We start from the raw sequence: 25,789 nt of genomic DNA, 5'->3' as shown, positions 1-25,789 counted from the left end.
CTTTCTTTCTCTCTTCACGCAACATTTTTCTCTGTTATTGTTCCAAGCATGTAGCACAATAATTCTCATATGTTCGCACACCGACGACTCCTCTACCACAGAATGAAAGAAATATGCAATCGCTGTATTTGCTTCGTACTCTTTTTCGTATTATTCCCGGTCTCCGTAAGCAAAGTGTGTCTTTTATACTAAAATTATTATATATGTCTCTCGTATTGCCTGTACGACGTTTACTGCAGACTTGTACACAAAAATTCGATGCCGTATCACTCTTTGTCAGTTATAAAAATAAATTTAACCGGTGCAGACGTGTGTGCGACTTGCGTTTACGAATTTTTTTTCGATAATATTTTTTTTTATTAAAAAATCAAAAAATAATTTAAAATCCAAAAATTAATTGAAAAAAAAAACAATAAAAAAAACAATTAAAAATTAAACACGCGTGTTAGAAAAAATCCAGCAAATTAAAAAAATATTTCCTCAAAGTCTCGCAAAACTAAAACACTGTCTAAAAAGTGAAATTCTTGAATGCGAAGACAGTTCATAAAATATTTATAAAAAAATAATTTATTACTTGTTACGACCGAAAATTTGTACATCTGTGTCAAATAAATAGTTTATGCGTGTAACGAAACTTGTGAAAATTTTTTTTTTCTAAAAGATTAAAAGAAAATTCATCAGAGAAATTTAAATAAAAAAAAATTCAGAGGGAAATTTGGATTCCCCCACTTTGTGTCAAAAAAAAAAAATATTTTTTAAAAGAAATTTAAAAAAAGTGAATGCAAAAAATTTTAAAGTGACATAAGAGGCTTAAATAAAAATCAATTAAATGGTCATTCTTAGACATCTTAAATTAGATTTATGACTGAGAAAGAAGAACAAGAGTTATGTGAAAAAAATTAAAAATTTTTATTGAAAACGTGATTTTACGTACGTTCGACCGTGGATACATTTTTCAATTCGAAAAAAAATATTAAATTTTAATTAATAAAATGTCAAGAGGTTATCAACTTGGTATATAGCGCTCAAGTATAAATTTCATACAAAGTGATGTTTTCAGCGGCATGAACAAAAAGCAGCGCGAGAACAAATGATTCGAAACATTATTTAAAGTTTGAACAAGTGACAGCCCCAAATCAAAACACACACAGCGCGACGAAAAATGAGATCATCAATTATTGCATGCTCTTCGGCGACGAAGATGATGACAGCGACCCGAGACCCGGGAACTCTAGTTTCCCGAAGTACTGGCAAAAAATCAACAATTTTATGCTTGTTTTACTTTTTAACGATCATAAATTTATGTTCAAGCAGTTTTTATGGCGATAAAAATAATTTTAATAAAAATCACTTTACGACACATCACCCACTAAGACATCACCGGCATCACGCTTTAAATAGAACACATTCGAATTATCATCATCTTCAGCATCATCGGCGACCGCACGAACTCGCCACCGAGGCATTTACGACGCGCAGTCCCATCGAGAGTGTTCGCAACTTCCTCAGTTCGCGCGAATACGACACCAATCGGAATTATTATCACGTGTCGTCGACAAAGCGACCCCCAAACACGGCGAACAAATCGCGGTACGATCAAAAATCGACGCGGAACCATCGCAACATCCAGTCGAGTCATTATCAAAAGGCCAAGGAGAAAACGTTTGACGACATTGTACGGGAAATAAGTCAGTACAAGAAACGCAAAAGATTCCACAAAACCACGACGACTACAACGACAACCACGGAAGCTCCTTCCGAAGATGATTATGTCGAATATGACGACGACGCAGATTTCCAGGCAGATGAGGAAGGCACTTATGACAACGGATATCTAGCGCCCGAACGACAACCCGGCAGCAGCAGCGAGAAATACGTCCCAGCTAAAAAGGTAATGTACTTATCTCCATTAACTCTGCTAATCTGATCAACTCTATCATCCGCCATGAAAAAGTCTCAAGGTTCAATGCACAGCAAAAATTTTATTTAGCATCAAAGACGAATTAAGGGTAATGCATTTTAAAGTAATTATTGATGCCATATTGCCTTTTAACAATGTATCGTAAACAAAATATTGTCTAAATAACCATTTATCACACGATTAAGGCCATTAAAATATTATTTTTGTTCGCATAGAAACCTAAGCGTGTACGAGATAAATTTATTCAAATTATTTCTCTCAACGATGTTTTGATAATTATTTAGTTATGGTCTCTGGTACCTACATACGAATTCCCTTTTTGCCACTGTTATGCTAACTATTAGATTAAATAACCGGCAGACAAAGTGGCAACCGAGTAATTGCTGCAAATTCCGCATCTGAGAGCTTTTTTGCATTAATGAATTTTTTTTCAGAAAAAAAGTTTTTTTTGGCTTGTCTATCCGATTGCTTAAAATAATTTTTAAAATAATTAATAAATAAATAATTTTTTTAAAATTATATTATTTTTAATTTTAGAAATTAAATAATTTTATAAATTTAATTTAATTAATTAATTTATTTTAAATTTTTATTTATTTTTTTTATTCATAAATTATTAAAAAAATTATTTTAAGTTATTATTTTAATTTTCATAATTTTTGAAATTTATTTTATTTAAAATTAAAAATCTAAAAAAATTTCTAAAAAAAAAATCACAAAAAATATTTTTTTAAAACTATTTTAAAGATTTAAAAAAAACTTTTAAGGTTTTTAAATTGGAGAAAAATTATTTAAAATTTTTTTAAAAAATTAATAAAATTTTATATAGACTGAAAATTTATGAAAAACATTTAATTTTTTTTTAAATAAATTAAAATTAAAAAAAAAAGCTTGATAAAATAAATAAATTTATAAAATTATATTATTTTTAGTTTTAGAAATTAAATAATTTTAAAAATTTAATTTAATTAATAAATTTATTTTAAATTTTAATTTAATTTTTTTTATTTATAAATTATTAAAAAAAAATATTTTAAGTATTGACATTTTTCAGAATTTTTGAAATTTATTTTATTTAAAAAAATCACAAAAATATTTTTTTAAAACTATTTTTAAGATTTCAAAAAAAAACTTTTAAGGTTCTTAAATTGGAGAAAAATTATTTTAAAAAATTAATAAAATTTTATATAGACTGAAAATTTATGAAAAACATTTAATTTTTTTTTAAATAAATTAAAACTGCAAAAAAAGCTCAAAAAATATTTTTTTGATAAAATGTTTCTAAATTTAAAAATTTACTTCAAATAAAAATTTTTAAAAAACAAATAATTTTTGCTTAAAAAATATTAATAAATCCGCTAAAGTCGGTAGAGTCCTAATTTATCATAAAAAGGTTTTTTATAACGTTTTATAATATTCTATTGTCTAGCAAATTTTTCACTTACATTTTTTTAATCGTTTCTCTCAAAGCGAACTATCACACGCTTGTGAAAGAATGTTAGAAACGCGTAATTTTGAACCCAATAAATTTTAATTATCGCTTGATATTGCTACAAACTATTCGCCCTGCACATCACGAAGCAAGTGTCACAAGAGAAGCTCAATAAATTTAAATAGCGACATAAATATAATTTATATCTGACAACAATTCACTACCGTTTTTTTTTTGTATTCTGCATATTGTCACAGGATTGGATCGACATCATCATTTATTTATTGTTGCACGCAATTAAAAGATTAAAAAAGCAATAAAATATTTATCAAACAACGCGCCAATCTCCATAAAACTTGTAAAACATGCAGCAACGACACACAGTGTTGGAGGTGCAATCAAATGAATGTCACACACTGGCAACACCCGATAAAGTATAGATTTTGATTGGAATGTCTGTGCTGAGGCCTGATAGTGTTTTTACACATTTTTTGGTCGATTTTATGGGAATGCAAGTCAATTTAAATTGCCAAATGCTTTCATGTTGAATTATGCAAATTTTATTGATTTTGAGTCATGTTGTTTAATTAAAAAGAATTTTAATTTAAAATCGACATATTTTGACGGGATTTTGGCACGTTCACATGACAGTCGGTTTTGTGGGATTAAAAAAACCTAAAGTTGGATTAGAAGAAGTAGAAAGAGAATTTTTTAACAGTTACTTGACTTACTTATGGATTTCTATTGTTTCACCTGTGAGGCATTTGAATTGGCATCCTTTCACGATTTTATTAGAAAATTTTATAATCTTTACAATTTTTATCGTTTTTATTTTTTAAAGAATTTTTTGAAAAATGAATGAGCTTTAATTTTTTTTTTCTGATAAAAAAAATTTTTTTTCAACATTTTAATTTTTTAAATTAATTTTTGTTTAATTTTTTTGTTTAGAAAAATAATTTTAAACAAATATTTTTAATTTAATTTAATTTTTTAATTTTAAATATTCTTACTTTTTAATTAGTACCTAATTTTATTTAATTAATTAAATTGAAATAATTATAATTTAATTATTTTTAATTAATTTAATTTAATTTATTTTATTTTTTTTTTTTTATTTAATTAATTTTTTATTTAATATTTAATTAATTTATTCAATTTAAATAATTTTAGTTATGAATTTAAATTTATTTTAATAAAATTTTTCAAAAAATTAAAAATTAATTTTTTGATAAAAAATATAAATTTCCTCGTTCAAAGGACAAAAACCTTTCAAAACTATCCCTGCCTAACACATTCACCTTCGAATTCGGTTCCGCGGTATTTGCGCGCGGATGAAAATCTGCCTCAAGACACAACATTTACATTTAAATTTTTAAGATAATTCTCATATTTTATGCTTTTGCAAGTAACAATATAAAATGCATCAAAAGAAATGCTTTAAATTTTACTACCTCCTCTACATCGAAGCAACCACACTTAGCACATTGACCTGCAAAATGCATTTTTTCCCTAGACTACGAAAGACCGTGAATGAATTGGTAATGAAAAAAAAAATTGCCTCCTATCGGTCTGCGGGTGTCCAAGACCATCCATTGTCATGGTTTGTTCTACAAAAAAGAATTGCACAGAAATATCGCTTGAGAGGTGGAACTAACGCGAATTAATTCATGAGAATTTAATTCACGTTCGATGCCGTGTCGTGATACGAAATAAATGAAAAAAAAGTTCTTCTGCAAATATTTAACATAAATAACAAAGTATAGAAACAGTAGCGCATTTCATGACCAACAGTCAATACTCAAGCCTTTTTTATTTACATTTCGTAATCTAAACATAACAACAAGAAATGAAATAATACCACAATAAATATTTCAAATTATCGATGACAGTTTGAAATAAAAGGCACGTATATGAATATAATCGATTCGATTAGAAATATAACACGTCATTCATGGCATTTTTTTTAATTCATCAAAAAACTATAAATATCAATGAAAGGTACAATGCGACTCAGGTTTCATCTTTCTTTGAAACAATTTTTCCCATAAAAGGGCCTCCGATTTGACCTAACAACATTGAAAGACGCCACTTTAGTAATTAATCATGATTTGACTCATTTCACTTCAACTGATTCACGTTTCCGTTATCAGTCAGTCGTAAGTCGTACATGCTTCGGAATTTAATCTAAACGAACGACGACGCGTCATTCTACAGAAATAGTTTTTTTTATTCGTTTTGGAGTGAAATGAAATCATTAATCTGATAAGAGAGAAGAACCCTAAAAACGAAAATATTTTACGTTATCAGATTATTTGGCATTCCCTAGTTTTTGTGAATACTTTTTTTTTATTGTTGTTAAATGGAAGTTACTACTTAATTTTAGGGGAAATCTTATCTTTCAATTGCTTGCTTGCTGCATTTGTGACACACTGACACAGAGAGTCGTCTTTCAATTTTATTATTATCGTTCTATGATGGAGTCGTAAAACTATTATTATGAGTCAGTCTGGCGATTAATAAGTCGACAGAAGAAGAGAGAATAAACAGTTTTTTTTTGCAAATTATTTAATGCCCTATTGAACGGCGCGCGTTGGTGTTTTTCTGACAGACAGGTTCTCATTCCCTATTTGAGATTGTGAAAAGTTGATGTCTCGCAGAAGAAATTTCATGAAGAAAGACGTTTATTTTGATCTTGAAAAAGACAACAAAAAAATCTAAAAATGTTAAATTGAATGCATGTAAATGTCAATTTTGTCAATTTGAAAAGTTAAAGACTAAGTATGCTATAGACTAGGCTCCGACCTTATCCAATTATGATGTAACTTAGTTCTAAGTATTTTGTCGTAAACGAATATGGTCACGTTTCATTAAGTCTTACTCATTGTAATAAACTATAAAGGTTTCCAATCCATCCACTGAGTAGTAAATTTGGGAAATCATTTTAATCTGAAGGTTCATACTCCAAAATTTTGCACACACGCCGTTTACACGGTAACAGATCAAACGCAATCATAAAACCGGCATTTCCTTCACACAAACTCATTTTGGGATCCGACATCCCGTACAAAGTCACTCATTTCGCTCGTTATGCGTTCTTTTTCACACAGACTATCTTCCGAAAGTACTCTAATATTGGAAAACTTCAGAGCCCTTGCCCTATGAATATTTACTCTACGGACTAGCCAAAATTTAGCAGAGCTTGTTTTTTGACACGTTCTATCAGAAAATCGGGGACGAGGCTCAAAATTTTGACATGCCGAAATTTCGTATACAGCCAAGTTCCATTTTCGTTGGGAGATACGAGTTCGTCGTTGATTGCCGTCATCCACTTTCCTTCATCAGGACGACCAAAGACATCAAAATACTTAAATTGAACGTCAAGGAGGGCGCGAGGAGGGTTTTGTCGATGATTCCTGCGCAAATCTGCTAACGGATCTCAGTGAAGATTTGATTGGAGTTGACGAGACAACTTTACTAGAGGTAAAAAGCAAACCATTAATCTCCAAGTTCTCGAAATACATTTGCTTAAATCTTTGTCTTCCGTTCTTTGTCTTTGCTGAGATAATAGAACTTGTAGCATTTCGTCTTCCATGAAACATTTTGAATTTTCTTTACATTGATACAAAGCAGCTTTGAGTACCTATGGAATGCAAAAAAAAACTGAAATTTTAGATAAATTACTTTAAATTATAAAAAAAATCTTACCTTTGTGTCCCGCGAAAAAATATTTTGTTCCGAAACATCAATTTTTAACAATTAAAGAAGAATGGCCCACAATTAATCGAAATTTCCGGACCACACACACGCTTTTAAACAAACATTAATTAAACGCATGTTAATTTCATATCAATTTAAATTCGATACAAGTGCAAGTCTAAATATTGACTGCTGATTCTCAATTTACATGAAAATCAACTAGAAATCATAATGAATAAAAATGCAAATTCGCGAAGAAAGTTAATTGAAAGAGTGAAAAAAAAGAACACTTGGAATTCATTTGGCGATGAATAATATTCAAAAGAATGCCGTTTCGCTGCGAGGTGCACCTAACAAAAGAAAATTGCATGCAATATTTTGTTGTTAGATGAACCACCCACAAATCATTCAGTTAACGAAAAATTTTTTGAAAGTCAAATGACTCACGAGATTACAATTTATCAATCCCTCCCAATTTACGACAATCAATGCCTCGATGCAGTATGAAAACACACATGCAAATAAATGGAAAAATAAGAGACGATAATTAAATCTTTTTTTAGTCGTCTGACTATCAATTAATTGAGAGCCGCGCGCACATTTGAAAGGAACATGTACCGACTATGTGGTGAATGATGATTGATAGATAACAATGTCAAGAGCTAGTCAAGTGTGTGTTTGTTTGAGAAGTTGAATAGGTTTTTAATTGATAAACTCCGGAGTCAGTGGCGGGTGTGACATGTCGTGAAAAAGTAACAATATTTAGTTAATTATATTTGAAGAGACTTAATATTGTCAAAGCTTCAAAAAAAAGGTTATGAACTTTCAAACACCTATGAAAATTTAAACTGAATTTTTTTTAGTAAGTTTATGGATTCATAAGTTTGATTAGCTCGATTATTTTGATTAGCGGTGGCCGTCGCAAGAAGGATGCAGGACCTTTACTCTGAGAAGGATGTCGAAACACTATGAATAAATGTTTTTTGAAAAGATGGGTTTTTTATGCCGGCGGATTCTCCAATGGCTTTTTCGCCCCAAATGAAAATTAGTTTTTATGTAGCCAAGGGTTTTAAACCTGTTGTTGCAATAAATAAAAAAAAAATAGCTCAAACCAGGGCTTATACTCAAAATTTTTAAATTTTTTTCGAAATTTTAAAAAACTTACCTGATTTCCAATCCAAACAAAATGAAGCTCCATGAAGTTCTAAACGTTAACCATCTCTGCCTTTAATTAATGACTAAGCAAACACAAACAAATTTCAATCAGTTGATCTCTATCAATCAATTTGCCAGATTTGTTAATTAATTTATTGGCAATTTGTTCATGAAATAAATGAAATCAGGTAATAATAGCGGCAACAATTTAGCAGGAGGCAATATATTTTGCAATAAATTTTTCTACTTAGTAAAAGATATAAATTATGATTTAATTGGTATTTATATGCTGATGCTGCTTGTGATGCCGATGCATGCAGTAATAGTTAATAATGACTTGCCTGTATAAATAAATAGTAAACATCTCAATTAGAGATCTTTTATTAATCCAGCATGGCTCAAGGTGGTTGATAGTGAACTTATTTCATGCGAAGTCAAGGTCTGGTTTGCTGATCGCATGCAATTACTCGGTATTTCCAATCCAGCCACATATTCACATCCGATTCACATAAACAAACAGATGATGAATTTAAAGGTTAACGCACTCCCTTTGATGCAGGTCATTCAATGTGCTTTCTTGTTAGAAACTGTTTTTTTTTTAGAAAAGGTTCGCATTAATCATTTAATATCTCAAAAAATATTGTTGCTTCATGTTGTGAGTTTAAACCGTTATTTGTTTTAATTTCATCTACTACTAAATTGTTGCCGGAGATAGTTGCGGTAAAAGGGTCAATGCCAATCAATTTACGGCGTAAAAATATTTGACAGAACATCGTCTCAGATGTCGAACTACTTTTAAAAGACGCATTCACGAAACTATGAGTCAAGTGAAGTTTATTTTAAGTAACCCATTATTATTACATTTTGCGAAAATTTACGTAATTTCTGTGTTGATTCTGGCGACAAGTGTAAATATCTTAATAAAATAAAGTATTCGACGTGCAAATATTGCGCGAGATTAGTCAGAGAATGAGAGACATAATCTAATCCCGGTTGCATGCGCAGCTTCAGACATTTATTACATACAATTTATTTCTATTTTTCTCGTTGCATTTATTTGCAGGCAGCGGTTTTGCGAGACACTGATATGTGTTACAAAGTGTTTAAAAATAGTTAAAATGCGTTTTGTGTCTTAAATTTTCTTTCTAAATTTTTACCAGAGGCGCACTATTTTTAAAAATTGATAGCAGGAAAATTCTAGAAATTTTTTTTTTTGCAAAAAAATTAAAAATTGGAAAAAAATGAAAAATTTTGGTTTAAAATAGTTATTAAAATTTAAAAAAAAAAAAAAAAAAATTATTAAAAAATTTTAATTTACAAAAAAAAAACAATATCAAAAATAAGAAAAGAAATTTAGTTTAGTGATTTTTTTTTTTATTAATTTTTAAGTTTCATAATTTTTCAAAAAATTTTACAAAATTTTATGATTTTGGTCAAACTTTTATCGCCCATAAAATACCCAAAACTTAAATCAAAAGAAAATAATAAAATTTATCATAAAATAATTTTTTACTTTTTTTTAACGAGACCTGCTAACTATATACACCTCTGCTTTTTACCGCATGAGTTAACAATAATAATTATGAAAATTTATCAACCACAAGGAAAAGTGTGTATTTCGTCACCCCAGATTTTTTTCGTGTGATGCGAAATGAAAGTAGTGCGAAACTCAATTAACGGTTCTTCATGAAAATTTATGTAAAAGATGACTTTCTTTTCAAAAAATAAAAAAAAAACGAAAAGATATCATCTTAGTGAAAAACTGGACATAAAACATGCGAGTCCCCAAGTGGATGGGTGTGTGCGTCAAAAAGCAACATAAATATTTTATGCAGATCTCTCAGATGAATAATAATATTCGTGTACTTATTATTATCGAATTCGAACAGCGAAACAACATAATATTTTACGACAGCGACATGCAACCAGACCATATCGCATCGTCTCACATCCAACATCGTTGAATGACTTAACCTGGTCTCTCTCTGCGAAAAAAAAAGTAAAACGAGAGAAAAAAAAAGTTATTGGTTTTTGGTTGTTGTCTTAAAGTGTAATTTCATTTTATTACAAGCATGAAAATTTGGCATGCACATTTATTTTATTAGGTTGTAACGCCCCGCGAGTGAGTTAGGCCGGAAATGTTGTGTCATGTTCGTTGCGCATTATTGCAATAAAACATAAAAAAAATAATCCTGTCTAACGAAAACCAATCGAATATTTGTATATTGTATTGCATGTCAATGTAAATTATTTGCTTGTTTTATTTCCAATTTACTAATCTAGTTCACCTGCTAGTCACATCCAATATAATTATGGAGGAGTAGAAAAAAAACACACATCAGATCAGATAAATTCCTTTCGGGAACGAGTTATCAAAAGAATTATTGCGAGCTGATTAAATTCTTGTTCTATTTCATGTGATTGACATATTATGTCAGCTAATTTATGGATATTTGCATTATTTGCGTGAAGAGCAAAAATAAAACATCAACTATATTGATGACGAAAGTAGAAGAGAATTTATAGACACTTCTAGCTATTGCTTATCTGAATCACTGTTGAGAGAATTCTACTTGGGAAAATTTAATGACGTTTGAGATACATTAAAAAATTGCTTTTGCTTCGAGATACAATGATTAATGCTAATACATGCAATTTATTGCTCACATTATTTTTTTAGTTACTTTATGTTTAATGATTTTCAAGAGCATTTCGAAAGATTTTAAGAACTTTTTAAGGTACGTCTGTCCGTGAGTTGAGAACAAACGTACGATGGGGGCATTATCAAAGTATTTTCTTGTTGTAGTTGTTTGTTGAAGTGGTCTCGGATTTCTAAAATATGTCCTTTCAACGAATTTATTTTTATGACGCTCGACAAAATATTGGACCTCAGTATGTCATGAGTGAAAGTGACGTAATTTATTCGGAAGCGGTCCTCAATAGTCGTCATGTTGAGAAGATTCAAACGGTGCAGTTTGAATGGATCCTGCCACCCAAATTCACGCAAGCAGAACAACAAAAACTGCTTTTGAATGGATTCGAAACGATACAAGTCACATTTAAAGTAGGGCATCCATACAACACTACAATTAAAAATATCAAAATTCTTAGTAGTTTCTTGTTTCGAAGCTATGACTGTTGGAGCTTTCTACTGTAATAAATACTTGGTAAAAGACCTTTGTCGTTTAAAATTAATTTTCCTTATATTGCATTTAATCAATTGTTTCTAGATTCCAGAAATTTAGATTAATTATAAGTTTTCGAGCTCATGAGTTGGCTCTGAACAAGATAACACATCACAGAAGTATGTCTTGTGCTCAAATTTCTAATCTAATTACATATGTTCCGCTTCCTTTTCTGTATACTTGTCCCCGAAAATACTTTAAACCCATTCTAAGATTCTCCATTTTCTTCCATTTTAAGATTCTTGTTCATTGGTTTTTGTTTTTCGCCAAAAAGTTAAATGAAAGTGTTACATTTGATTAGTTAAGTTTGACGAAGGCATGGGGAAGGAGGTCCACTTCAATGTCAAAAGACTTTGAAGAAATGGCTCTAAAATGTTTCTTGTTTCAAAGGATTCAACTTTGCTTTCAATCTAAATTTTTTTTAATTTTTTTTCATTGATTATTTTTTCTTTTTTTGTATCAAATACCGCATTTTGCTTCGCCAAAAATTGCTGTCCACAAACGAGATGATCCATCAATACCACAACTTCTTGGTATCAGAATAAATAAGTTAGTGTCCTTTTCTTTGAAATAGTCTATTTGGAACCTGAAATGAGAAAAAGAAAAACATTCTGTTAAATTTACTAAAAAGAAATATATCTTACCCAAATAACTAAAATATTATAAAATACTGTAAAATACGCTTTAGTGGTCCAAACATATTTCCCATTACCTTTTAAAACTTTTTTTTTATCAGAATCCCGTGCAATTTTTTACACTTGCGTTTTCTTTGTTATTCAAATGCAACGAAAACAGTGACTAAAAGTCTCTCAGCAAAACAAAAAAAAAATGCTTGAAACAAATGCTTGTGTAATTTGTATGTCCAAGTCATTTGACTAATTGACACTGAATTGATAAATGTTGTAAGTAAGCAAATATGAGCTCAGCTTTATGTTGCTAATAATCTTTAAGGACCAAGTGAAATAAAATAAATTAAAAATAACCGGAGAATTGCAACTTGAAAAAACAAGTTTCTACTATTTAGTCATCGATTTGCATAAAAATGCCCATAAATTGATGAGGTCAATAATAATAAAAGTAATAATTAATAATGACAATAAATGTGCAGCAAGCAAAATTATTTATGACCGATCACTTTGTCTTTACAATTTGACACTCCTGGAAATATGTTTCTGACATTTATTTGACACGCTTCTGAAATGCAATTCGTATTGGCTTCCTACGATTATGAAACTTCCTAAAAATAAATCGAACATCGTTAATCAAGTCAATGAGAAAACATAAATCGAGTGACTTCATAAATGTTCAAAAAAAGTAAATTAGGTGTGAACATAATCGTATATTTTTATGTCCATATAAAATTATCATAAATTCAGAAATGAAGTGGGTTGCTGTATTATTATTTTTATATTAAAAACTACTACTTCAGTATAATAATAAAGTTATAATTTTTTGATCGTCGCGTCATGATTTCACATAAAAAATTTAAAACAGGTACTTTACTTGAAATGAAGTAAAAAACGGTAAAACCGGTGAGCTGTCAACGAAATGAAACGAAAAAAAAAATCGTGAAAAGGACAATTACATTCTCCAATCTCTTTCATTTGTCACAAGCGATTAATCAAGCCAAGTATGTGACAAAACAAAACGCAAAAGAGAGAGAAAAAAAACGAAACAATTACAAGGATTGTTGAGTGCTTAAAGAGCCGCATAAAGAACAAAAAGAAAATTTTTGTCGAACAAAAATGTTAATAATGACATAACAAAGTCGCGCGATATACGTGAGTCAACCAAGTGAACGTCTTTTATGCTTTTCTCATGTGTTCCAGTATGATACAAGAAATTATTATGCTTCTGTGTACAAACTTGAACATGTTTATGTTTAATTTCATTATCAGTTATTATCTTGTTTTTCCAATTTCAAGCTGACTCAGTAGTTTTAATCTCGGACGAAGGTGTTTTAAAACAAGTTTTTTTATGAAAAAATTTCATTTTTTCAAGTAACTTCCTTTCTCAAGCACCGAACAGATAAAAACATTGTTCTAAGTCGCGACATTAAAATATTTTTTAACATCTGTATCATGATAATGAAATGTTTCTGTCAACAAAGGGTATGCTCTAGTGTGTGTGTGTTCTACAAAAGAAACACTTTTTTTTTATTTTTTGAAAACATGTAAAGTGGTGTTTTATCGCACTGCGTATGTCATGCTTCTATCTGCGGCGGGATAGAAGATCTTATTTTTAAACCGCAATGCATCGAAATTGAACAAATGAAGAAAGTAGAGACATTTTTTGTGTGGTATTTTGTTCTCATAGTGCATTCAAGGTTGTAACCACACAACATAATTACAACATAAAATAATGTCAAATATTTTAACATGAGCAAATGTAACGAAAATGCATTGAGAAAATTATAGGTTTGTCTAAAAATATAAAAAAAAAATATTAAAATATTAATTGAATTTTATTAATTAATTTAAATAATTTTTTTTATTAAAATTTTAATTCAATCTGATTAATTAAAATTTTTATTTAAATTAATGTACCATTATAATCAGTAAAAATTTTGAAAATGAAATTTAAAACTTTTGTAATTTAACTTTTAGAAGCTATCTAAAAAATTTCAAGAATAAAAAATATTTTTTTTTTTAATTAATAGAAATTAAATCAATTATAAGTTTAAAAACTTTAAAAAAAATTAATTTAAAAAATTTTTTTAATAATATTTTAAATTTATGAAACATTTTTGAAAAAACTTAAATTAAATTAAAAATATTGAATTAATTATTAAAATTTTATTATTGAATTAAAACATAAAATTAAAACATTTAAATAAATTAATTATTAATTAAAAAATTAAATTAATTTATTATATATTTTTTTTCTGAATTATTTTTAAAAATGTTTCAGATTAAAAATTTGAATCTTATTTTTAAAAATTTTAATAAAATTCATAAAATATAAAAAAAATTCGAAACCTTGAAAACTGAACAAATAATGCACAAAAACTGCATTAAAAAACCAACTTCTGCAGAAAAAAAAATCTTGACTAGAAAAAATCATGCAAATGCCAAGACATTATTGATCGTTTCAAAGGCAATTGATGACACGCTGATTGATGTGCGACGTTAATAAAAAATCGTTGAAATCCGTAAGGTTACCCATCGCCTCAGAACTTAACCAAACTAATAATTACTCGATCTTTTTTTTTTGTTACGAGTCTGCATGTCGACGCATCGCTGTCTCGAAATTGCATAAGAAGACACATACTTTGAGCATCAACCGTCAATTTGTTTATTTTAGTGTGTGTTGACACGTAACATATATTCGTTGTTCGACATCGACATGAGAAGATGAATCAATAACACGCTCAACATGATCCATGTCAGCAACTCCGATCGTTAACGTATGTACCTTGGATAAACGAAGAAAAAAAAAGTCACAACAGAGAACAAAGTAATGAGCATATTTTTTGTCGTCAATTCTTAGGTATTCTGTTCCGTTACGTTGAAGTACTCGTGATTATCATAGTAATGATTATTATGTTATAAATTGCGAATCAATAAGGAATTTAACGTAAAAATAAAGCAATTTGTGGTTTAGAATAGAGGGAATTTTGTAGTTTCTTGTGGGACCGATTTGAGAAAGGAAAATTTCTGTTTGTGATTATTTGAAAATTTGAAGTAAAAATTCTTAATTTTCAATTTTCAAAAACAAATAATTTCTTCAGTCACTCTACGGTCGCAATACTAATGACATCAATAAAAATTAGTTTCAATAAATATTATAAATATTAATTTTGAAAAACCAAGTTTCATTTATAAAACCATACCTCACAACTCTATGGGCAAAAACGGTTTAGATTGATCCCTCAAGGGATCACATTGACCCTCTGGAGTCAAATTGATCCCTTAAGGAAATTTTTTATCCCTTAAGAGATCAATTTATTTTATTGAGAGTTCAATCTGATCTTTTTAAGGAATCAACTTGATCCCCTTTCGAGTTGGTGATCCACAGACCCAAAAAGTTGAATCCTTCAAGAGATCATTTTGATCCCTTAGAAGTCAATCTGACCCCTTGAAGGGATCAAATTCACCTCTTAAGGGTTCATAATGATCTCTTAAGGGACCAACGTGATTTCTAGAAGAATTCAACTTTTTGGATCGGCGGATGACCAACTCGAAAGAGGATCAGGTTGATTCCTTAAGGGATCAATTTGACTCCTGAGGGGTCAATGTGATTCCTCAAGGGATCAATCTGACCCATTTTTCGCTTAATGAGTCGATTATTCTTTAGTTCAGAGGATTTAAGTCACACATTTAGTAATAAGAAAGCTCTAAAAATCAATACTTCATTAACTTTTGAGTAAAAAAATCAATTTGACCTTTAATTGACCTTCAATGTTTAATTTGGTTCATATCACAAACCAAAAACATCAAAAAGCAACGACAACCAGTCAAAAAGAAATGTATCAATTACATATCAATACCGAAGAACGAAGACAAACGATGCAGTAAATTATTTGAGCCTATCATTACATTAATCATCAACTCGACGCAGCAATGCAACAATGCACAAATAATCATCAAACAACTAGAGAAGTAAAAACACGAGAAGAAGAAAAATTTTTATGTCTACACGTTTCAAAAGTTGAACAAACACAAGATCATAAAATGCACGTTATTCATTTTTCTTGACGTTCTTCTTTAAACAATATCGTTAAACAAGCGACTCGCGCATTCACTCGATAATCGCTTTGTAGTCAAGTCGAGACGCGTGTTAACCTTCTTCGTCTTCTGCATTCGTCACGATTGCTCCTAACTCGATACATATTTATATAAATTCCTCATGTGTTCTTAATAATTCTACAAAATCTCACGTCTAGGCAAAATTTTTAAGAAAATTCGCCCAAACACTTCCTCTTCATCTTTTTCTTCACACTTGACTAAATTTTCGATAAACCTAAATTCTGCTTAATGGTTATTACTACCATTGGGACGTGCTGCAGTTTACTTGATTGACTTTGCCTTTTAAGGAAATTATTTGCGAGTTTGCAATAAAAACAAAATGAAGTGATTACCAAGCCACTAATAGCAGAGCGGTTCTTTTAACATCTGTGTTAAATTATGGTCAATAATTGCCGTTGGAGACGATTTTATCGCGAAAGCATTTTGCCATCCAAGCAAATGAGTCAATCGCTTTCATAGAAAAAAAAAGAAAAGAAGAATTTCGTGACTGCAATATTATTTTTATTTTACGTCACAAAATTTCATGTCTCAATTTATTTATTAAAAATAAAGTCATCACATAATAAATCATGTAGATTTGCTTCTCATGATCTAATTAATAATCTGGAACGTAATTAATTTTTGTTGCACATTAACGGCATTACCATAAATGTTGTCTAACATATTTTTGGGGAGGCAGTTTTGGAAGCAGTTGGAATTCACTCGAATAAAAAGAAATTAAAATGAAACATCATTTCAATTATAATAACATAAAAAAATATTGTTAGTTTTATTAATAACGACATGCTGAATAAAGTTAAATTTATTACAACACAGTTTTGAACAGAGAACTTAGATGTTGGAGACGGCGCGTTGTAATCATAATAAAACGTTTAGAGAAGCGATAAAAATATGTTTGTTAACTCATTACAAATATTTTTTTTCTATTTATTGAATTTATGACGTACACGAGACATTTGTTTTGTGAGTGATTTTCTTCATACAGAGAAATATTTAGTTTTATGGGATTTTGATTAAAATTTTTGCATAATTGGGATTTTTTGTAGGTCATCGCTTAGACGACAAATTTGTATTGAATTTTGTTTAGTAGAACTTTTTAAAAATAATTTTAATTTTTTTTTTATTTTTACAGTAAAAATTTTTATTAAATAAAATTAACTTTTGTATAAATTACTTTAAGTAATTTTTAAAAAAATATTTTTGAATTTTTCAATTTTATTAATTAATGAATTAAATATAATTAAAATTATTTTAGGTTGCTACGACCAGTGTCGTTAAAAACCATTGGCCATTACATGTCTATCAAAAAATAATTTCAACCGAGAAAAACTACTTAGAAACGTTAAATTTTTCAATTCATTGAGAGTTTATCAAAAAAAATAAATAAATAAATTTTTATTCACGATAAAAAAAATCTTAAGCTTCTAATTCGAATTTTCTACTGACACAATGTTGCCAATGCGGAAAACTCTTACAAAAAATGACTTGAAAATGTAAACCAAAAGTAATAAATCGAAAATAAAAAACTATCTATAAATAAATAAATAATTAATCCTAAAATATCAAAATTACTGATTGAAAATCCTTATTATCGGTTTTAATCTACGCCAGAAAAACCGTCAACATCTATTTTTCGATCAATTTACCAGTTTTTAGTATATTTAGTATTTAATGTAACACTATTAGAATTTTTTTGAAGTAGCTTTTTTCATAAATTTAAAAAAAATAATTTATAGTATTATTTGATAGGATGACAAAACTTGGAAAATAGTGCAGAATATAAAACTTGATGAGAAGACTTTTTATTTGGAATCGGAAACTGTTTTATCTGCAGAAGGCAATTCGGACTATTTTTTCATTTACGTTGTTTGTACTTGATGGCTGAAGGAATAATGAAATTAAATTTGATATTTTGCGAAAAAACTGTTAAGACCAGATTCCTATGATGTATTTTCTTTCGCCGTTAGTTAATCGTTAAACACGTAACAAAATTCTTAATTACAAGTGCTAATGATAATAGAATAGCTCGATTTAATTTAACTCTTTATTTATTTTCTTTTTTATTTAGTAGATTTCATTATTGGAATAATTTAAAAAAGTAGTAAATTTACAATGAAACAACCAAAAAATCTGATAAAAAATTATGACACACCATGTTCTGTTTTATTGAAAAACTATCAATCAACAAAGCGTATGTTTCAATCTAAATTACAACAAAAAATTGATAAAGTTGTTACAAAATGCATCAAATGCAAATCAGTGTTACATCGAACAATTTTTACATAAATATTTATCAACTATGTTACCGAAAACTCATTAACTTCCCATTTTTAGGCGTATTACATGCGTGTCATCACTGACTGACTGACAAAGTAAAGACAACAAACAATCAACCCATATAAATTTTTTTCGATAAATTTTTTCGGAACCAATTATCTCCACTCATGTATGCAACAATGGCACAATGTTTGACAACAATGCATTATTTTGTGTTGCATTTATTTATTTTATTATTTTGAAAATAATAATAAGAAAGAAATCAAAGAGATAACTTTTCATTTGATCTTCACTCGGTCAAGCCGCTGTGTGTAAAAATATAATTCACATTATGTGGCACGAAAACTGAAAATAAATTAAAGGATCGCCTCTTTTTATGCAAATTACTTTTTAGTAGTGCATGTTACGCGCATTATTTGGCATGAAATTTATTCCGGAACATATTAACATTTTATTTTTCAACAATAAAATCATTTTCGAAAATGTGGGCCATTCGCATAAATTATTTTGTGAAAAAAAGAATAAATAAATAAACAAATTATATTTTATGTTGTGATGTTCAATGAGTCTCTTTTGATGATTTTTTTTGGCGTTGGAGGAGTCGAGGTAATTTGTGGCGCTTCTTTGTTTATTGTTTATTTTAGTATTAAAATGTAAATTGAAATGTTTCTTTTTTCAATCAATCAGACCGTAACTGCTTCATTGCAACGTTCGCTTCTAATGTCGAAAAAGGCATGAGACATTTTCACTTCCCTAATAATAAAAAAGAAAGAAATTTCTTTCCTTAACTTTTTTGAGCACGTTATAAATTTAATGGGTTGATATTAGTTGGGCATAGTTAACATGTTATGAAGTTAAAATGATTTAAAAGGAAAGAAACAAAAAGAAAGAATGCGTCATAAAAGCGGCTTTCATCACGCGATTCCACTATAATATAACTATTATTATTACTTACAGTAATTTATAATATCGATGCATTTTATGGAGTGCAACTAACCCATAGTGGTCACACAGTAATCCATCATTCACTTACTTTACTTTACTTTCGTTTGAATCGATACATTGTTCGTTAGCATTTCTTCAAAAAAAAAAAAACTTTACCAACTAACAAGCTAATCTACGAAAAGAAGCGAGCTAAGTACTTTTATTGGATTCATAAAAATTTATTCATTTTTTGTTTGGTACCGGATGGAACAAAAGAAATGCATTTCTTGAATTTGGAACTAATTAGATAAAGTATTTCTTAATCCATTACAATAAAAATTAATAAAAACAAAATTAGTTTTTTTACATAGTTGCATTTGATGCATTTTGTAACAACTTTATCAATTTTTTGTTGTAATTTAGATTGAAACATACGCTTCGTTGATTGATATTTTTTGGAAAACAGAACATGGTGTGTCATGAAATTTTTTACAAAAAAAAAAAAATTAATGAACTCCCGTGACCTTTGAATATTAGAGGACAAATTTTTTTATGAACTTTTAAGTTTGAAAAATCTTAATTATTGTTTTAAATTAAAAAATTTAGTTTAATACAATTTATTTTTTTTAAATTAATTAAATAATTTTAATAATTAAGTTTTAAATTATAAACTAAATAAAATAATTCAAATTTTTTTTTAAATTAAAAAAAAATATAAAAAAATTAATTTAATTAAATTTTTTGTGAATTAAAAAAAAATATGAAGTAAAAAATAATTACCTATTAATATTATGTATTTTTGAATTATTTAATTTAAAACCAAATTAATTAATTTAAATTATTGAATTACTAAAATTAAATTTATTTTAATTAATCAAATAATTAAATTAAATTGAATAATTCAAAAGTACTTTTTCTTATTCATTTTGTAAAATTTTAATTTAAAAAAATATTTTTAATTATAATTATTATTGCAAAAACTAAAAAACAGTCAGTCGTACGGAGGTCGTGAAAATAATAACATTAAAAATTAGTTTAAAATAAATTGTAAATTTAATAATTAAAATTAAAATAAATATTTATATAAAAACACACATTACAATAATTGGTGATCCTTACAAAGAACATTTTAACACAATTTAAAGTAATTGACCTACGCCTGTCCACCGCATTGGTGAGAAATCAGAGAACTGGAGAGCTCTGAACTTTTTATGGATATAACAGGATAAGGAACAGCTAACCCCACTCTATTTGAAAATAAATTAAAAGACTTCAGTCTCATAATACAGGTAAGGTGAGACAATTAATATTTAAAATTGAATTGACCCGCCGCTTTAATTTATTCCTGTTTCTGTCGTATCGTGTAATCAAACATATGAAAATTTTGTATGATGTGTTCCTTAAAATTTTGATAAATCGCTTCTGATGCTTGTTCGAAAAAAAACCAAGTCCAAAATCTCTTAACAAAAACTTCGACATGGGAAAACAATACATGTATTTTTGGTGATATGGAAATGTTCGCTTTTTTGAAAGCATTTATAGATTCTGAATAATTTTTTTTTGAACTTTTGGTCCATTAACATTTCCAAAAATGGCTAACGTTCTTAAGAATTTTTCATTTGAAAAATTAAGTTATTTTGAAGAGATGTTTTCCTCCGCGTTGTCTTCAACGTCTTCTGGTCCAGATTCTATAAGTAATAAAAAATGTCAAACTTATTGATAAAAATTAAAAATCTTACCTCAAATCTTCCAAAGAAACCAGTTCAACTCATACACGGAACAGAAATGCACCAAAGGTTAATGCCTATTAATTTGCATGAAATACGTGAATGAAATGCTTTATTAAAATTACAACTTACCTTATAACGAGGGAGTGTATAAACGTCAATTATTTCTAGCTCAGGATTGACAAGCCTTTGTACCTCTTTTATTTACTCGATCCTGCTGTTCATGTGTCAAAACATTCCACTACTTATGCTAATAAAAAATTGAAAAAAAAAACAACTCTTTCTCCCACGAGACCAGCATTCAACTCGTTCGTAGGTTATCCTATTTTGTCATGTAATTAATTATCATAAATAAAACGCGACGGTGTCAGTGTCACCTTTAATCCATAAAAAAAAGAGTTAAACACATGTTCAAACAAATTACATAGGTAGCAAATTTAAGTAGTAATTACTCACTCACCATAAAAAATACAAATGTTTGTCCTTTGGTTATATTTTTAGGTCAGTTATTAAAAATTAATAAGCAGACGACTTTAACAATGATTAGCTTGGCTTAGTTCGAGACATTTAAATTATTTTTTTTCAAAAATAAACAAACAAAGAATGTTCTGTTATTTTTGAAATTAAAACAAAAATTTATGTTGATGAGGTGAAGTTCGTGAACCTGTTTCACGTCATTTGTCACCAAAATGTTACAAAAAAAAAACTCTGGTTTGTAAATAAATAATTTGTCAGAAAAACTAAGCAGTAGTTCTTAATACCCTGCGAGAAAAACATATTTTTATTTATTGAATTATGAAGAAAATAAAAAATTAATTTATGTCACGGCCAACTAGATAAAAATATATTCAAATCACGAAGGGCCCAAATCATGAATTTATCAGCGTATTTATGTATTTAATAATTCATTAATTCAACAAACATGTAATTGTGCACTCCAAGACATGCCTGTTCAAAAGAATTCAGTTGGAATTTATCGTGAATCATTGCACTTCCGATCAAGATTCTTCTTTTCTGTGAGAACTGAAGACATTTTTTCAATGACAACTTCCTCAGTTAGAGTAGGTGGATTTTTTAATCCACCTTTATGATCTTCATCATCATTTAAATTTGTATTTATTGTAGATAAATACAGATTCACCTTCAAAACCTTTTGTCGTGCGACACCAACCTAATGATTAATTGACAATATAAGAAAAATTTGTAACTTGATGATATGTTGATTAGATTCCAAAAAGCACTTCTTCTTTACACAGAGCAACACCTTTGAAAAATATTTTAAACTAATCGTCATTTAACATCTTTTGAATTTAATTGCAGCAAGATACACGACAGATACAGAATGATCCGCCGCAGCACGAGCATTACAATCCAGGAGACTTGACGGATTTGAAATTTAGGAATTTCGGGACGAGGCAAGATGTGAGGAAGCAATTTAATATGCACGTGGAGTCACAAAAGGCCAGTAGAAAAGGTAAGGAAAATTTTCTATGAATTTCGAAATTGAGGTTATGTTCAAATTTTTACCTTTGTAGAAGAATGGCAAGATCACTATCGACGCAACTTGATGGAAACTCGTTGCAAAGACCCCAAACCACAAGTATTCCCGAGCTCAACAGACCCTACGAGACTTTACACTCCACGATGCACGATCCTGTATCGATGTAGTGACGATACCGCATGCTGTCCTTCCGTGGACAAAACGTGTGTCGCAAACACCAAAGAATGGATTGAGCTTGCATTCATGGTAAGTCTTATCGTTGGATCTTTCTCCGTGCCTACTACTTTCGACTTTATCTTCAACAAAAATGATACACAAAAAACTACCAGAAATGAGCGGCAAAAAAAAACTGAAGACAATACAATGAACTCCTCTTCATCTCTTTGCTTATCTTTTCGGGTTATCTCTCGTCGTTTCTTCTATTTGTTGTTCATTCAGTGATTTTTTTTCAGTGAACAACTACTTAAGTGTTTAAGAAGTGCATTCAAAGGGTACGCCTAAATTTTTAAAGCTTTTAAAGACAATGCAACCCAGACGGACATACTTACAAAGTTTTATCTTGCGTGCTCCTATTATTGTTACTACTAGCTACATTTGAGTAGTATTTATCTAAGATGATGAAATTTGACTTGAGAATTTATGACGTTTAAATTTTTATTTTTAATATGGAAAAAAGAGACGTGTTTTATTTACAATCGTTGTCTTTTGTTCGGTGAGGTGAAATATTTAATGTTGGTTTTTATTTGTTTTTGTGTTTCAATTAGGCCGATCCAAATTTCTAAAAGTTCTAAAAGCAAACGAATCTAGAATGTAGATAAAACTTAGAATTTCATATTTGGCTTGATGGCTTTTTTCAAGTATTTTACGTAAATTAAAATTCAGCAATTTAATATAGTTGAAATAATATTCTACATAATTTTCAGCTTTAATTTTTTTTAAATCTTAAAAGCCCTACTACATTATTGATGAATAGAAAAGATTTGTAAAATTGTATATCTTCCACTTATGGACTTGGGAAACCTATGACCTTGGTATATTCTAAAATCACTATTCCTTTTAAGGAACCAACAATTCGATCATACATTCTTGCACAAATCGTATTTGTAAAATGAAATTATGAAGAAAAACTTTGCTCATTGTTTCACTTTTAAAAATTATTTGTGTCATTTTGATTTGATAGCTTGTCACGTTTTCTAGAACATGGAATGCCAACCTCCAACGGCGTATTGCTTTATTTACCTCTCTACTTTATTTTTCCAATGATTAAAATCACATTAATGTCTTTGGCAGGCTGGGGTAGTAAATTGCTTCATTTAGCAAAAAAAAGTAATCTCACCATAAGCTTGCGATCCTTTCGCTGTACATTCCTCTTGTTCAAGCATTTTTCTTCATTCTGACTTTCTCGTTATTATAAAAAATTGCCGTTCTGGATTCGGTTGATGTTCCGCTGAACCCGTCCTTTGAGGAAGATTGGTTAGAGCTTCGACATTTGTCACGGAGGCGATTTCTTCAATAAACATTAGCTTGAGGTGCGTTTAGCATAAAAATATTAATAAATATATAATTAGTAGACAAAATGTCCGGTCACGAATTTTAAAAGTAAATTATAAATTTTTTCACTTACCAAAGATTTTTTAAGTTCGTCTATGACTCAATGTCTTCATCTAGGCTCTACATCCTGACATCACTCCATATTTATTTATCATGGTGATTAATTTTAAAATTCAAAAGGGTGCTTAAACAAAAAATTGTAACAGCCTAAAATTTCTATTTAAACAAATTTTTTTTAAATAATTACTGAACCGATTCTTATTGATATATTCTGACAATTTTAGAGAGAAAAAAAGATGATCCAATAAGTCAATCAAAAATATAATTTTTTGTTATCACGATTTTTAATCTCTAAGTTTACAAACATGTCATAAGTCGAAAATAACAAACTAAAGTTAAAATGCATGTTCTCCGTGTCTGACTTCTAAAAATATCAAGTATTGAACAATGATGATGAGTTGACGCCCACAAATCGCTTTTATCTTTTTTTTCACCTATTAATTTTTTAACATTATTTTCGTGTCTACCTCATTATATTTTACCTTTTTTACTTTCCTTTCATTCTTCGCACAACATCATTCCAATTATAGTTTTTTTTTCTCTCGATTTTTAGGTGAATTTCCCTTTAAATGGAACAAGTCGACAAATTTTCGAATCTTTTGAGAATCACACGTCGTGCCATTGTGTTCTCAAGTCTGTCGTAGCGTCATCGAGAGCTGCACCGGCACCCATTACGCGACCAAAGCAGTGCCAGTGCCCACGTATCTTCACCGAAGTATTAGAAGATAACGGAGACTGCAAATGCGAATGTTTGTCGCACGAGTGCCAGATGATCCGCAAAGGGCAGGAGCATTTTAGCATGGAAGAAAGAAGGTTTGTGATTAATTTCAATTTTAAAAATCTCTCAAAATTTTACCTTTTAATATTTTTTAGTTGCATTTCTCGTGGCATTTGTAAGCGACCTCATTGTGACTATGGTCATTATATCACACATGAAGGCCGATGTCCGCGAAGGGAGGAGAAATTTGATGCATTATCGGGCGCAAAACAGCATCATCATTTATATTAGTAGCTTTTAAGATATTAGAATTGAAAATTTATTAATTAAATTTAAGAAAAAATCCACTATTTTTTGTAAACTATTAATTATTATTATTTTTTTTTAAAATGTATTTTATACAAAAAATGCAAGAAAAAACACAGCCATATTAATTTTTTATTAAATAATTTTATATTATTTTGATGTTTATTTATATAATTTATCGCAATATCTACTTACTAACCTAATTTTTCTCTTCATTTTCATTAGTCAAAAAATTTTTAATTGTAGAAAAAATAAAAAAAAAAATGAAAATTATTTAGCAAAATGTTACCTCAGTAATGGAGATCGCATAATTTTTGTATAAAAAAAATTTCGAATAATATTTATATATTTTTTTGATTTTTTTTAAATAGTAATTTTTTTATCTTTTCGTTTATTATTAAACATAAGTTTGTATATTTTTACTAAAGTTAAGAGATAAATTACTGATAAAATTTAGGAAAACAATTAAAAAGAAAAATATATTATAAAATAAGAATGCTAGTCAAGAAAAAAGTTTTTGTGTTGTGCCTTTTGTTGTAACGTGGAAAGGTAAGTGACTGATAACGTGAGATGATAAAAATTTTTAAC

The 25,789-nt window shown here is 28.8% G+C and overlaps 1 protein-coding gene across 2 annotated transcripts; it reads left to right on the top strand.

The window, feature by feature from the left end:
• Window positions 1-313: 313 nt before the first annotated feature.
• On the top strand, window positions 314-25,465 carry LOC134832587 (uncharacterized). 2 transcript variants are annotated; one of them, XM_063846665.1, is made up of 5 exons: window positions 314-1,891; window positions 22,386-22,539; window positions 22,604-22,812; window positions 24,731-24,990; window positions 25,051-25,465. In XM_063846665.1, exons 1-5 carry the CDS (start codon window positions 1,163-1,165, stop codon window positions 25,184-25,186), a joined length of 1,488 nt encoding a protein of 495 aa, XP_063702735.1. In that variant the 5' UTR covers window positions 314-1,162; the 3' UTR covers window positions 25,187-25,465. The 2 variants fall into 2 exon arrangements, with proteins under 2 accessions (XP_063702735.1, XP_063702734.1); XM_063846664.1 differs by having other exon boundaries at window positions 22,601-22,812.
• The last annotated feature ends 324 nt before the right edge of the window (window positions 25,466-25,789 follow it).

The sequence above is a fragment of the Culicoides brevitarsis genome, chromosome 2 (genome assembly GCF_036172545.1).
Source record: "Culicoides brevitarsis isolate CSIRO-B50_1 chromosome 2, AGI_CSIRO_Cbre_v1, whole genome shotgun sequence".
Lineage (NCBI taxonomy): Eukaryota > Metazoa > Arthropoda > Insecta > Diptera > Ceratopogonidae > Culicoides > Culicoides brevitarsis.
This window is presented reverse-complemented; position numbering and strand designations above follow the sequence as displayed.